The following is a 15,528-nucleotide window of genomic DNA, read 5'->3' as shown; positions in this document are numbered from 1 at the left end:
AACTATTCTGTTATTTCCTACTTCGTAGTGTTTGTATTTGGAATTTTATTTATGATCATGAGAAGATAACTGGCATTATCCAAAATTTTATTAAGGAATCCTCTTCTAATGAACACAGTAAGTTATTTGTGAATCACTTTTTAAATGTTTGAGAATTAATTTCTGAATGATAAAACCTGTACTGGTATTGGGATTTTGACGAAAACGAAAAAGCCATTTAAAATTTAATACATAACCAGTTATTTCCGACCCCACATGGCATAATATATGACTTCTTCCTTCCCCGTGTGGGAGTTTCATACCACTATTACCTTTAGAGTTTTGCCAAATATATTTCAGAATGATTTTGGTTAACTCAGCTTTTATCGAAGTAGGTATACTCCAAGGACGACTGTTTCCTGAAGCAATAAGGTGATGTAATATCGTAAAAAATTTAATGCGAGTTCCAACAGTGTTTCTATTTTCCAGTAAGAGTTTCCTGACATCATTTACTTTTTTGGTACTTGAAACCAATGTTCTTGAATTATGTTACACATAGAATATACTTTGTAATTAATTTTCTCTCTCATGTTTATTATTATTATTATTATTATTATTATTATTAGTATTATTATTATTATTATTATTATTATTATTATTTTATTGTGTATAATCATTATTTGTACATATAACAGTTTTAATTATTAAGTTTATGTACGTTTGAACTATCAATTAATAAATAATACTATTATTATTATTATTATTATAATTATTATTATTATTATAATAATAATAATAATTATTATTATTATTATTATTATTATTATTATTATTATTATTATTATTATTATTATTATTATCATTTTGCTGTTGGATATTGCTCTTCATCACTCATATAATCCATGTTCTTAGCTCATCATAAGTAACAAGCATGTACCATAGCTTGCAATGCAGAATGATATCTGATTGTATACATATGCATATTTAATGCAATTACCGGTACTATGTTAGCACATTTTGAAATTAAGGAAATTAGTCGTTTAACACAAAACGTCGAATTGCTTGTGACATTGTATATACACTGACCGGCAAAAGAAGCGATACACTTCACATTTTTATAAAAATCTTAATTTACTACAATAAAAAATATTTCCCTTCAAATATTTATGATAATTTTATGAAAATAACATATCTGAATATAAAAAATACTGAAACATTAGTAGCAACATACATGTAACTCACAATTTTCTGTAACTTTTGTAGATCTTGAAATTTTTTAAAGTACCTCGCATCACGATTTTGTCAATTTAATGCCAATGAAAACAAAGTTAATGTTTACACTGCACCTATTGAGGTCACTAATCACTAAACAAGGGTATTTCCACCCCTAGCATCTATGACAGCCTGTAAGCATTGAGGTATACTGCCTACTAACTGCTGGGGGGCCTCTTGGGGGATGAGATCCCACTCTTCCAGCAAAGTTGCCCTCAACTGCGCCAAAGTGTTGATGTCACGCCGTTGGACATTCCTTCCGAGCATATCTCACACATGCTTAATAGGATTTATGTCGGGACTACGAGTTGCCCAGTCTAGCTTCGTATCCCAACTTCCTGTAGGTACTGCACAACACAACAAGCAGTATGCGAATGGGTATTATCGTGCATGAGTATAAAGTTCTAGCCAATAAAAGGTGCAAAGGGTATCACATGGTCCTCTAGGATCTCTTCGATGTGCCTTTCTGCATTGAGGGTCCCTTGATCGACAAACATGAGCTCAATGCGAGCCACATTGCTGATGCCAGCCCACACCATTACTGAGCCGCCTGCAAATGGAGTCCTCGAGGAGAAACCAATGGGCGAGTACCTTTCTCCAGGTCTTCTCCACACCCAAACCCTTTCTCGTCCATCAGCAGACCTCAGGTTAAAGTGGCTCTCATCAGTGAAGAGGACAGAGGTCCACTGCCTCTGGAGTCCATCCATGGTGCAGCCTTGCGAAACAAAAGGCGCGCTTCCCTGTGGTGTGGCTCGAATTGGGGTCCATATGCAGGTCTTCTGGACAGAAGATTAGATTCTGGAAACCTCGTCACTGTCCGCTCAATCACTCTCACATGCCTGACATTTTCCAGTTGATTTCTTGCCTGTACTGCTGTGGTATGGCGATCACGCAGAACTTGCAGGGTGAGAAATCTGTCATCCCTGACAATTGTGCTTCTTCTACGGCCTGAGCCCCGTCTCTTGTCATATGGTCTAAGTTCACTATAGCGTTGCATTGAATTGTGAATGCTACCGAGCAATGCTCTGATGACCCAAGCCATATAACGAAGGCTGTGGCTGCGTCCATCCTCCACCAAAATAGCTGCCCTTGCGATATCTTCACGGCTAAGAGGCATGTTTTACTCACAACAGCACATGAATAAGTTGCTAAAATTTTATTGACTGGTTCAAAATGATTTCCGATATCCATAGATCATCAATAAGGGTTCCTGCCACAAATTTGTAAACCTTAAAAGCTTTATTGGGCTACCCTCAATAAAATCATAAAAATAAGTACTTCCGAGATTAGGGTGCAATAAACTTCCCTAAAGATGGTCAGATCCTCAATTTCTTTTCACAAACAGTTCAGAGGGATGTTCTAATGTGTTACTTACTTACTTACTTACAAATGGTTTTAAGGGACCTACAGGTTCATTGCCACCCTCACATAAGCCTGCCATCGGTCCCTATCCTGTGCAAGATTAATCCAGTTTCCACAATCATATCCCACCTCCCTCAAATCCATTTTAATATTATCCTCCCATCTACGTCTCGACCTTCCCAAAGGTCTTTTTCCCTCCGGTCTCCCAACTAACACTCTGTATGCATTTCTGGATTCCCCCATACATGCTTCATGCCCTGCCCATCTCAAACGTCTGGATTTATGTTCCTAATTATATCAGGTGAAGAATACAATGCGTGCAGTTCTGTGTTGTGTAACTTTCTCCATTCTCCTGTAACTGCATCCCTTTCAGCACCAAACATTTTCCTAAGAACCTTATTCTCAAACACCCTTATTTAATCACTGTTCTTCTCTCAAAGTGAGAGTCCAAGTTGTGAAACCATATAGAACAACCATTATTATAACTGTTTTATAAATTCTAACTTTCAGATTTTTTGACAGCAGACTAAGATGACAAAAGCTTCTCAACCGAATAATAACACACATTTCCCATATTTATTCTGCGTTTAATTTCCTCCCGAGTGTCATTTATATTTGTTACTGTTGCTCCAAGATATTTGAATTTTTCCACCTCTTTGAAGGATAAATCTCCAATTTTTATATTTCCATTTCATACAGTATTCTGATCACGAGACATAATCATATACTTCCTCTTTTTACTTTCAAACCTATCTCTTTACTTGCTTCAAGTAAAATTTCCGTGTTTTTCCTAGTCGTTTGTGAATTTTCTTCTAACATATTCACGTAATCCGCATAGACAACAAGTGTTAAGTGTCAAACATCTTAAAAATGAGAAGAGAATTCTTTCGTGCCTAATTATATAGAAAAAATGCAATTTATTTGAAGTGTATCACTTTTTTTGCCGGTCAGTGTATATTCAGAGTAGGGCTTATGTCCAACAGTTTTTCAGCTCTCCTAGACAGGAAAAATAATATGAAACACTTGCAAACATAAGTATACGGTAATATACTGTAGTTGTAATATACAGTATGAATATTTCAGCAATTGAAAGTGGCCAAGTGACAATTGACACACAGATGTTACCGTTCTCAAAATCCGCTGTGTCTTCAAAATTTCCTCTTCAGTGCTCTGTGTGGACATACCGTTGCTGGGCTCCTGGAGGGAAGGAAGCTGAAAAGACTCAGCTCCACACTCTTATTAAGTGAGTAATCAGAACCGCTATTTCATTTATAATTTTATTTTCTTTAACTAAAAGACGCATACAAATTATTCACAGTCAAGTAAGTAGATGATATTTTGTTTTATACTGCAGAATTTTATATAATTTCAGAAGGTATATCAGACTTTATTTACAAATTTAGCAATTTACGTAGATGCATGTCATTAAAATGGCTGTACGTTATTTTTATAATCTCTAAAATCGGTATTTAGAAGTACTGGTAGTATAAAATTTAGACGATATTAGGGATTTATAATGAGATTCTAAGTATATTCCTTTCCAGGAGTGTTGTTAAATCAGATCATCTAAAATAAATTGTAAAATAAATTGTTTGTCTCACCGTTGGCTCATACATAACATTAAGATTTACAATTCTATTTAGAATCCTTTAAGGAAGAGAAATCCATGCATATCTGTATTCCATGTATTTTTTTGTTCTGGGAACAGTCGAGACTTTTACTAGTACAGTAGAACTCCAATTTAGAGGAATACCTTGCAAACACTAAGTTCTCCCGAGACAATTCACTCGACGTAGCAAGATCCCTCCATTTGTTCAGATGTTATTGTAGATACAGTAAAGAGGGACATAGAAAAACTATTAAAACGAACCTGTTCCTGATTAACATGAACTTGTTTTATTATTATTATTATTATTATTATTATTATTATTATTTATTATTATTACTATTACTATTATTATTATTATTATTATTATTATTATTATTATTATTATTATTATTATTATTATTATTTAGTTAAATATAAAATACCAAAATAGTCTATTCATTTTTAAGTGTCATGAGAAAAATTAAATTCCTTCTATAAATAAAATATACCGTACATCTCTTTAAACAGAATAAAACATAAATATAATATTTACATAATTTCAACAAAAATTGAATAAACAACAAATATATTTCCGGGAATTCACTTATTTCGTGAAATAATAATTATAAAATTAATTACATAATAATCTCTGAACATTAACCAGATACCTTACAGTCAATTTAACTACTGGGTGTTAATTTATTCCAGCTTCTCTTTTTAATTTGCCTGGATACATTATTCCAAGCATTTGCAATGTTCTCAATCGCATATTTTATAGACTATATAGAGTATTGCTTTATAAGCTCACGGACATTTCTATTTGAATCATCTCTTATCATGCACTGAATAAATAGTTTGTGATATTGACGCTTAACAAATTGAGAAACAGATGATGTATCAGCACTTCGTTGTTCGCCTTGTATTGAGATCTGGTGAATGCCATGACATGCTTTAAAATTCCTTAACCACCCATTGCTAGCCAATGTTGTATCACCACCAAGTTTGTTAATTTCACGTTGCTTTCACATGAAGTATTTCACCTGACATAGGAATTCCTTCACTTCTCTTTAGCTTGAACCATTCAAAAATTTCATTTTCTAATTGCTTGTTATCAGGAAGTTTCATACATTTTCTTTTCTTTACATTACCCTCTTTGTTTTTCAGTTCTTCTGCAAAAGCTTTCACCTTTTCATTGTCACTGTTTATCCTGCAAATAACAGATAAGTTTAGATTGCATCGCTTAGCAATTTTGCTTATTTGTTCATCATTTTCTATTGCAGCACTAACCTGCAATTTTTCTTCTTGGCTAAATCTTGTTCTTTATTGTGTATCGAGTACTCGTTGTGTACACGACAGCAGCGTCTCATGAACTGAACCAACCCTGCTTGCAAGATGAATGCCGCCCTCCTCTAAATTGGAATCCTACTGTAATACGATATGGTAATGTGCCACTAATGATTGGAATCAAGAGTGGGTCATTATTTATTTGGTGGGTCTCAATTTTGTACAACTTGAAATTTTGCCATATTAAAACCAATAGGCTTATCAATGGCAATGCAGTTATTATGTTTCATGCGTCATTCTTCAGTCAACTCCGAATGTTCGAAATGAGTACCGTATTTTAAAAGTAAATGTATTGTGGTAACAGATTATAGCTATGGTATTCAAAAATTACTTCAAAACCTTCTGAAGATACAGTTATTTTCACATTGCGAGTCTGTTTTCGTCACAAATTAAAAATAGTGAGTTTGATAACGATATAAAAGTCTAATTAAATTCGTTGTATCAAGTACCTATTGTACTTGCCAGTAAGGTTATCTTTCCCTGGTCTTTAACGTGTTGGAAGTCCACACCTGTGGAGTAATGGTTAGCGCGACTGGCCGCGAAACCAGGTGGCCAGGGTTCGATTCCTGGTCGGGGAAAGTTACCTGTTGAGGTTTTTTCCGGGGTTTTCCCTCAACCCAATATGAGCAAATACTGGGTAACTTTCGGTGCTGGACCTCGGACTCATTTCACCGGCATTATCATCTTCATTTCATTCAGACGCTAAATAACCTAAGATGTTGATAAAGCGTCGTAAAATAATAATCTACTAAAAAAAACGTTTCAGAGCTACATGTTCATTCATCCTCAGGAAAGGCAAGCTTGGCACAAGTAAATTAATAGATTTATAATTATAGAAACACCAATAAACATGGAATTGCTAAACATGAAGGTATTTTTACAGTGTCTTTGGAATGCCGTACTTTGCTGATCCTGATGCAGATGCAGATATTCTGGCAGAAAATATTCTACAAAGAGCCATCGATACTGAGAAAAAGACGAAAAAACCATATTATATCATTCCAGACCAAGAACTCCAAGAGGTAGGCTAGTATAAGTGTATTAGTCGTAATGATGGGGTGGTGGTGGTAACTGTAGTGATGATAATGACGATGATGGTAATAATAATAATAATAATAATAATAATAATAATAATCATCATTCAAACAAGTATAAGGTCCAAGATCTAATAATAATAATGATAACGATATCGACAATGAAAATGACGACAACAATAACAGTAACAACAACAATGATAAAAACAATAACAATAGTAATAATAATAATAATAATAATAATAATAATAATAATAATAATAATAATAATAATAATAATAGAAACCTAGGTAGCTGCAGGGCCGTATTTAGACATTCTGCCACCTGGGGCAGTTTATATTTTGCCACCCTGTTCTTTATGCGATTAATTACAATGCAACCAGTCATACATTGTAATTTAAAAATGCTTTTAAAACCTTGGACTAAATTACTATAAAACAAGTTTTTAAAATAACAGTTAACTAATATTTTTGATTAATTAATTTAACATACTGTACTTTCTGTTGAGCTCGCCCAGCCGCAAATGTGTTTATTATGTCATCGTATTCCACTCCATACCTCTCATCAGCTCGGATTCTATGCAGAGCAAAGCTAAGGTGAACCAACTCGATGAATGTTGGTAAATTTTTATTCCACTGTTGCTCATTCTTTACTATTATTAACTTCACTATTCTAATCACTAGCGCGCTGGTTCGAATCCTCATGGTAGCGAAATCCGGTTGTGAAAGCCAGCTATAACAGCTGGGAGGATCATCGTGCTAACCACACGATACCTCCATTCTGGTTGGATGATCGTCCACATCTGCTTCGGCATCTGGGCGTGAGGCCAGCAGCCGGCTGGTCGGTCTGGGCCCTTCACGGGCTGTAGCGCCATGGATTATTATTATTATTATTCTGATCACTAAATCACACACCAACCTACCAGTCTACCATCACTTAGGATATGCAATATGCAACTATAGACAAACGTAATGCAAATACCTCAACAGTGAGCATTGTTAACGACGGCTCAGTATAGTTTGAAAAACGAGTAAGGACGTTTTGGTTCGCAATTGTTTGATCGGTTATGCTAAGTGCAAAGTGCGTAACTCTTAATCTGTCAATCCCCTTTCATTATTTTGTTATATTCAACTTTTATCCATTTCTACTGAAGAAAACAGTAAATACCGTAATAACAAAACTTAGACAGGTAGTTCTACACTGTGTAAGTACTCAGAAACTACGATACGGTACCAGTATGCAATTTCATTTTTGTTATTAGTATTGGTGTATTATAACTTCAAACTTTTAATTTAAAGTACTATTGTATAAAAGAACATTTTTTATTATTGAAGGTGTAAAATATCGATACATACTTTTCGAGAACTGTGTGTGAGTATAGATTTACTTAAGTTCTGTTGCATATTACGAATAGGAGCATGTAATTGAAGAGGTGGATTCCAAAACTGGCCTAAGTCAAAATGACAAGTTATGAGAAAAATTATAAAAACGGATAAAACAAATTTGACACTCCTAGTGCAACTGCATATGTTTTTTCAAAAGTCAAGACTTAGGAGAGTCTGTTAAATAAATTTACATAGTTACTTATGGGCTTGGAAAGGATAAATTAAAACATGAATAAAACAAGTTAAAATCTTAAAAAATAACTTAGGACACTCTGGAATCCATCTCTTCAATTATGGGGATTCTACATTATTATTAGACACCCCATTCTGGACAGAAAACCTGACTTTATTGAAACAAGATAGAGATAAAACAAGAACCAAAGCAGAACATAGCAAAACACCAGAAGATACTCAAGATTGGAGGAAAAAGACTGCCATTCTTAAAAAAGCAATCATAACAGCAAAAAAGAACAGTTTCAATAAATTTATTGAAAATATTAATTACAGAACCGATAGCGCTAAAACATATAAATTTCTGAAGAATATTTCCAATACACAGGAAAATACTAGCCAACCTATTATTCATAATAACAAAACACTAACAGATAGTAGAGATATAGCAAACGCATTTAATAAACACTACTCAAACTCTCACAGATTACATCCCAATACCAAAAAAACTGACAAATTTATCAAAAGAGAATTACATAAAAATAATAAAAACAATATCACTAGTACAAAACCTGAAATATTTCATCAAAATTTTACTTCCAAAGAATTAACTCTAGCTATACAAAATTTATAAACCAAGAAATCTCCTGGCCCCAACAACATTCATTCCGAATTTTTTAAACATCTGGGGGAAAAAGCCAAGTCTGTACTTTTATCCATTTTCAATTTATCATGGAACACCTCAATTCTTGCAGCTTGGAAAAAAGCAATCATTGTACCAATTCACAAAAAAGGGAAACCTGCTCATGATGTTAATAGTTATCGACCAATAGCACTATTAAGCATGATAGCAAAAACCATGGACTCCATGATCTCCAACAGATTAACTTGGTATTTAGAATCCCAAAATCTTTTATCACCACGACAAGCCAGCTTTCGACAACTACACTCTACCAATGAACAAGTCATACGCCTCGGCCAAGAAATAAAAGACAGTTTTAACAAGAAAGAAGATACCTTGGCAATATTTATTGACTTTCAGTTAGCATATGACTCTGTTTGGAGAAATAAATTATTACTAAAACTCCAGAAATTAGGTATCTCCAGCAATGTGTTCAGATGGATATCAGAATTCCTTAGTCAACGATTCATTGCCACTAAATTCAATAACTCACTTTCTAGTTACAGACAAACATATCGAGGTCTACCTCAGGGCGCTGTCCTCAGCACAACTTTATTCAATATTTATATAAATGACACCCTCCCTATTAGAGGAATCAAACATGAAAACAGCACTATTTGCAGATGATATAGTTTTGTGGACTTCCGGATCTTACAGACATAGAGACAAAATTCAAAATTCTGCTCTTAAAGCTCTAAATAAACTACATGAATGGAATACATCAAATTTGATGACACTCAATTTAAGCAAAAGTAACTACCAAATATTTTCACACGGTAAAAAAGAAAGAGAATTCAATATCCAATACAATGGCCAACACCTTCCTAGGACTTATGAATCCAAATATCTTGGAGTTATTTTCGATAGTAAGTTAACATGGAGCAACCATTTGAAATACATTTCTGAAAAAGCTCGTAAAAGATTCTCCCTTCTAAGAAGAAAGAAATGGGGATGCTCTAGGAATACTTTGAACACTACATACAAAATGTTTATACAGCCAGTGCTGACATACTGCGGGGAAATTTTGATTACTTCACCTTTCATAAACGACATAGAATATGTTCAAAACCAAGCTCTCAGACTCATTACTGGTGGAATCAAAACAACTCCAATAGATTCTATGAGATTCCTCACTAACATTAACAGCATCAAAATGACAATAGAAGAAAAAGCACTGATTCAATATGAAAAACTTATTAGATTACCAGGAAACAATTGGCATTCATACAGTCCTCTCTGTAGATTGAAAACTCAAAAAAGTTTCATATCCATTGTTCAAGAATTAAAACAGAAAATCAATATCCCGAATTTAAAAGAAATCTTACAAATTAAACCAAACCCTTTAACTCTATTAAATATAGAATATAATCTAAATTTAACAGAAGAAATACTGAAATCAAAAGTAAACACTGAAATACTGAAACAATTGTCTTTAGAGACAATTAATATTAGGTACCCTCCACAAAACTGGCTTCATTTATACACCGACGGATCCTTGATCTCCAGAGAACAAGGTGCCATTGCAGGTGTTACGTGCTGTCTCTTCTCACTTTATAGATCTCTTGGATATGGAACAACAAGTTTTGATGGTGAAATCATTGCAATAAGGGAAAGTCTCAGGAATCTTCTATGCCACATCAGTAAATTTAAAAATGCAGTTATATTGTCAGACTCCAAAGCAGCTATTCTATCAATAGTCTCTAAACACACACCTTCATCTCAAACATCAGAAATAACTAAGATGCTCTCTCAATTAATATCACTCAATAAAAGAATTGTATTCCAATGGATACCATCCCATTGTGGAATCCTGGGAAATGAGAATGCGGATGCTTTAGCAAAGAAGGGCAGCACTGCTACTTACAGACCTGTTACTAAATCTACGTATTACTCTGTGAAAAGATTTATTAAATCTACATACTTAGACTTCAACAAACAAAATTTGATAACACAATCCCAAGGGAAAAAATGGAACTCTCTGCATCAAAATCCACAGTTAATTCCCGATTTACCACGAAAATCGTCTGTAGCTGCATTTAGATTGGCAACAGGCCATGATTGTTTGGCCAAACACCTGCATAGAATTGGAATATATCAGTCCCCTAACTGTCCATTGTGCAACTCAAACCAAGAAATGGATTCGGAACACCTCAAAATCTGTGCTTCAGTGGCTGGTCATGATAATATCTTTGAAAAATATTGGAGTGCAAGAGGTCAAATGCCTGGCATTAGAAAACAACAACATTATTATTAGGCTATATAAAGAAAAGTATTACTCGAATTTTGCCAGATTATAGAATAAAGTCAATAGTAGATCGCCCATTGCCAAATGGTTAGTGTCTCTGCCTTCCATTGGGGTGACAGTCTGGGTGATGAAGAAATTTTGTGATGGACAAAGCAGGCGAGAGGAGTTTTTCTCGGAGATCTTCCATTTCCCCTCACCATTATCATCATTCCACCAATACTCCACAATCATCCTCACCCCGCGAGGTCCTGAGCAAGGTATCAGGAACAAATAAAAAATGGCTGAAAGTTGCACACATTTGTGTTTAATAAAGACTATTATAAAGCCAATACTGTAGAATGGAGTGAATAGGGATGCAGGGGTGAATAAGGACAAATTTTTACAAGGAGCAAATATAATAATAAAGGTGTTTACTTGTTCACTCGTTATGAATAAAACATGAACACTTATTATTATATTTAAGTACTCTTTGACACAAAAAAAATAAAAAATAGTAAAAATTCGTCCCTATTCACTCTGTTTTAAGGTTGTACTTTTACAATTAATTATTTTTTTTGTTTCTCCCAAGCATTCAACCGAGCGATTCTGTGACTTCGTTACAAACTTTCAGGGGTGATAGAGTACGTAAAGGTTAATAATTTTTGGTCCTACAGAATTATCTGTTACGGTTATCATTGGTTATTAATGGAGAAAAACTCACTCTGGTGCCGGGGAGTGAACTCGAGACACTCAGTTCTACGCACTGGGCACTCTAACCACTGACGTAGCCGAGTCTCAGTCCACAGCACCGGATCGAAAAGTATTTTCCCTTAGCAGCCTTACTTCATGTTCGATACCAAGTCACTCAAATGAGTGCGCTCCTTGTGTTATGAATGATGACTGTTGACTTAATATAATACATATATGTGTCAATATAATACATGTTGAACACAGAGTAAGGCCACTAAGGGAAAATATCAAAGAAGAAAGATTCGATCCAGTGCCGTGGATTGAGCCTTGGTGTAGCTCAGTGATTAGAGCATCCAGGGCATAGAACTGAAGGTCCCGAGTTTGATCCCCGGCGCCGGAGCGAGTTTTTCTCTATTAATAACCAATGGTAATAGAGATAATTGATGTGAACAATTTTCATACAGGAACCTATGTCTGGAAATGTTCTATTTGGCAGTTACAAGTCTTCATATGTGTAGTCAGTGTAGCCAACTTGCATCAAACTCAAGATCATCTTTTTGAAGTTTAGTTACAGACACCTGTTTTTGCAAACATTGGTGAATTATTATAAACATGGTATGGGCTAGTTGGCATCGTAAATTATATTTTGACTGATAAAGCCTTGCAGCTTTCTTCCATTTCCTCCTTCATAAATGAAATGCTTATCGGTAGAGGGCGGATTTGTAGGACCTAAATGCATGCATTTATAACCTAAAAACATAAAAGTATGACCAATAAAATTCAAAATATGACTTTATCAGTAATACATGTTTATCACATTTTTTTTAAATTCTCAGTAGGCTATTATACATTAACAAAATATAGTGTTAAACCTGTCGGGTGTTATAATTAAATGTAATTAATGAATTAATTCAAATGTCTGTTTTGAAAGTAGTAACACAATACAGCATTCACAACTCCTTTAGCTGTATTCTGCAAAACAGCACGGACTCTGTGGAGGAGAAAAATAATATAAAATTATTTTACTTCCTCAAAAACTCATTACCAGTATTCGAAACTCGAAAACATGTAAGAACCATGAAGAATATGAATGTATTGAAAGAAAAACATTAATATCTGATCTCAGTCTGCGGTATCAGCTGGATTGTTGCAATTGATGACAATAGACCTCCTGTTGTCACTGAGTATTGTCTTATAGCAAGAGAAACTTCTTTCCACATCACATCACAGGGTGAAAATTTATGTTCGAAATGCCCTATACAAATGATTTGTTTCCACACGAAAGTCACTTATCACACATAGTTGCAAAAATTCAGAATTCTTTTCTAGTACACTCACAAATTTCGCACTAACTTTTGTTGCTACTGTTTCTTTTGCATGTTTTAGCTCTTGTTCATTTTATTTTACAATATTCAGTGCACCACTTTGTTCAACATCTGAAACTTCACCTCACACAATTTACAAAATAAAATACCGGTACCGTAACTCCAACTGTACTAAATATTTTATTGTCAAATTCTCGATCATAACACCGCAACTTCTTACTCATTAAACTCGTCTTTACTTGAGGCATGTTGGAGATAAACTGAGGGCACAAGGAGTGACCATTAAGAGGGGAGGTGGAAGTTACAAACACTTGACTTGAAAATCTACATTCCACAGACAATAAATCACTTTTGTAGCATTTCTGTGAAAATATAGGTATTTCAAAGATATCCTGGAAAAAATTGTACACTACACTCACCACAAGTAGTTATTGGTTTGAATAAAATGATTTTCATATTAAAAATAGACCGAAAAAGGAATGAAGAAATTTTAGAACAATTAGAAGTAGAGTCAGTAGAAGAAAAAATCACCAGATACAAATTCAATTGGCTAGATCATGTAAGAAGAATGGAAAATTCAAGAATCCCAAAAATTATGATGCAATATAAACCTAGAGGACATCGTCGACCAGGAAGACCGTTAAGAAGACTGCTAGATGGGGCCGAAACAGGTCTACAGAGGCCTAATTCGTGAAGGATGATGATGATGATGATGATTAAAAATAGGCAAAATATAATATTATAAAATGAATTTTTACTAAATATGCTATAAAATTTAAAAATGCCGAAATATGCATAAAAAATTCCCAATTTTATATTAAATAGGCTACAAAACTTAAAAAGTGCCTAAATAATATACATTTAAGTTATATGCTCAATAAAAACCTTTTCATTTCCATCAGAGTGCTTGGAATCAAGTTTAAATCAGTCTAAAATCCGAAATAACATAAAGGAAAGAAATATGACGTCATAGAAATCCGCCCTTTCAAGTTCTCTTGATGTGAATCTTTCCGTGATAACAAGAATCTAAAGAAACCAAAATTAATGTTTGTACGTAATGCTTAAACCATATAAGCTTATAGGTACAAGGACAGCTGCATATAAACTGAGGTGAGGTTCCAATGCATTGGACATGAGTTCGATAATAGGTGGCTTTTTTAATGTAAGCTATAAACAAGTTTCTGTATCTGTTCGCATGAACTTTGTAATGTTTACGTTTATTTTACAATGGCTGTCCAATGACAGTTAATAGAAACTATGTTCTGTAATTACCAAATGAAACATTTCTGGATATGGGTTCCTATATGAAAGTTATTCTCAGTGATCTCCTCTATCATCCTTAAAAGTCTGTAACAAAGTTACAAACATCCTGTATATGTTAGGTGCAATTATCTGTCCTAAAATTATCCTCACTAGATCCTGTTATGTGAAATAACAGTTAAATACTGGCACTCTTTTTTTTATCATCAAAATGAAACTTTTGTTAATTTTATTTAACACAACACAATACAAAGTCAGACTCTGTAAAATGTTTCTTAATGAAGTTAAAAAGTGTCCTAAAATAACACTCTGTTGTATTATGTCTTCAGTACTTGACTATGGTCACAACTCAACCAGTGAAGATTGGGAACAAGGCTAGCAAGCTTATACAAGATTACTTTGTTGCAAGTCGGAGGCTCAGGTCTCACTGGTTGCCAGTAGGAGCAGTTAGCACTATGTGAGTATCCAGTCTCTCGTTGCATTTATCTTGGAACAGAATAATATTGTGAAATCTCTCTCTTTTCTAAAACATCACAGTTTAGTATATACAGTCACGAAGCTCAATACGTAGTAAATATGCATCCATAGATAGTTGCTAACCATTAGGATCGCTAATATCACCCATTACAGACAATGCGAAATAGTACCGGCACAGTCTGTTATTCCTAGCACCCTCAAAACTCAAGCTTCGTGACTGTATATTAGACTGTGATAACATGCTAATATGGAGACAATAAACAGTTAGTTGAATGATGGCAAAGGAAGTGAAAGAATGCTGTCTTTTCATCTTAGGAGCATCATTACCCAAACAATTAGAGCATCATCTTATCACAAGGGAACTATGGGTTTTGTGGCCTACCATCAACTGCTTCTTCGTTAGCCTAAGGCCTGTCTTCACATATAGGACTGTGCTTCGACCATGTTGTGTTGTCCGTAATAGCCAAACATAAACCATTCTGATTTGTATTGAATATCAGTTGGATATTTTTACACATGGGACTACGCATTTACTGTATTGCTACTGTGCTGCCATGGTTCGCCCAGCAGAGAAATTATGATAAGTCATAGGACAGTCCTACATATGAAGTCTGGCAAGCATGAAGAACTGACATGTATTGTAATCGTGATCAAAGGAGAAAGTGACGACTGTTGTTTGCTATGAATGGGCATATGGGACCCCTGGTATCGAAATCCATAGTCATCTAGTGGAAG

At 34.4% G+C, this 15,528-nt stretch overlaps 1 protein-coding gene across 1 annotated transcript in view; it reads left to right on the top strand.

Annotated features, from left to right (window-relative positions):
• Nucleotides 1–15,528, top strand: part of mei-218 (meiotic 218) — a 47,478-nt gene that overhangs the window by 25,477 nt on the left and 6,473 nt on the right. The window contains exons 5-7 of the mRNA XM_069822625.1: nucleotides 3,697–3,856; nucleotides 6,429–6,567; nucleotides 14,646–14,773. Coding sequence (XP_069678726.1) covers nucleotides 3,697–3,856; nucleotides 6,429–6,567; nucleotides 14,646–14,773 — 427 coding nt within the window. The remainder of the gene's footprint in view (nucleotides 1–3,696; nucleotides 3,857–6,428; nucleotides 6,568–14,645; nucleotides 14,774–15,528) is intronic.

The sequence above is a fragment of the Periplaneta americana genome, chromosome 3 (genome assembly GCF_040183065.1).
Source record: "Periplaneta americana isolate PAMFEO1 chromosome 3, P.americana_PAMFEO1_priV1, whole genome shotgun sequence".
Taxonomy (NCBI): domain Eukaryota; kingdom Metazoa; phylum Arthropoda; class Insecta; order Blattodea; family Blattidae; genus Periplaneta; species Periplaneta americana.
This window is presented reverse-complemented; position numbering and strand designations above follow the sequence as displayed.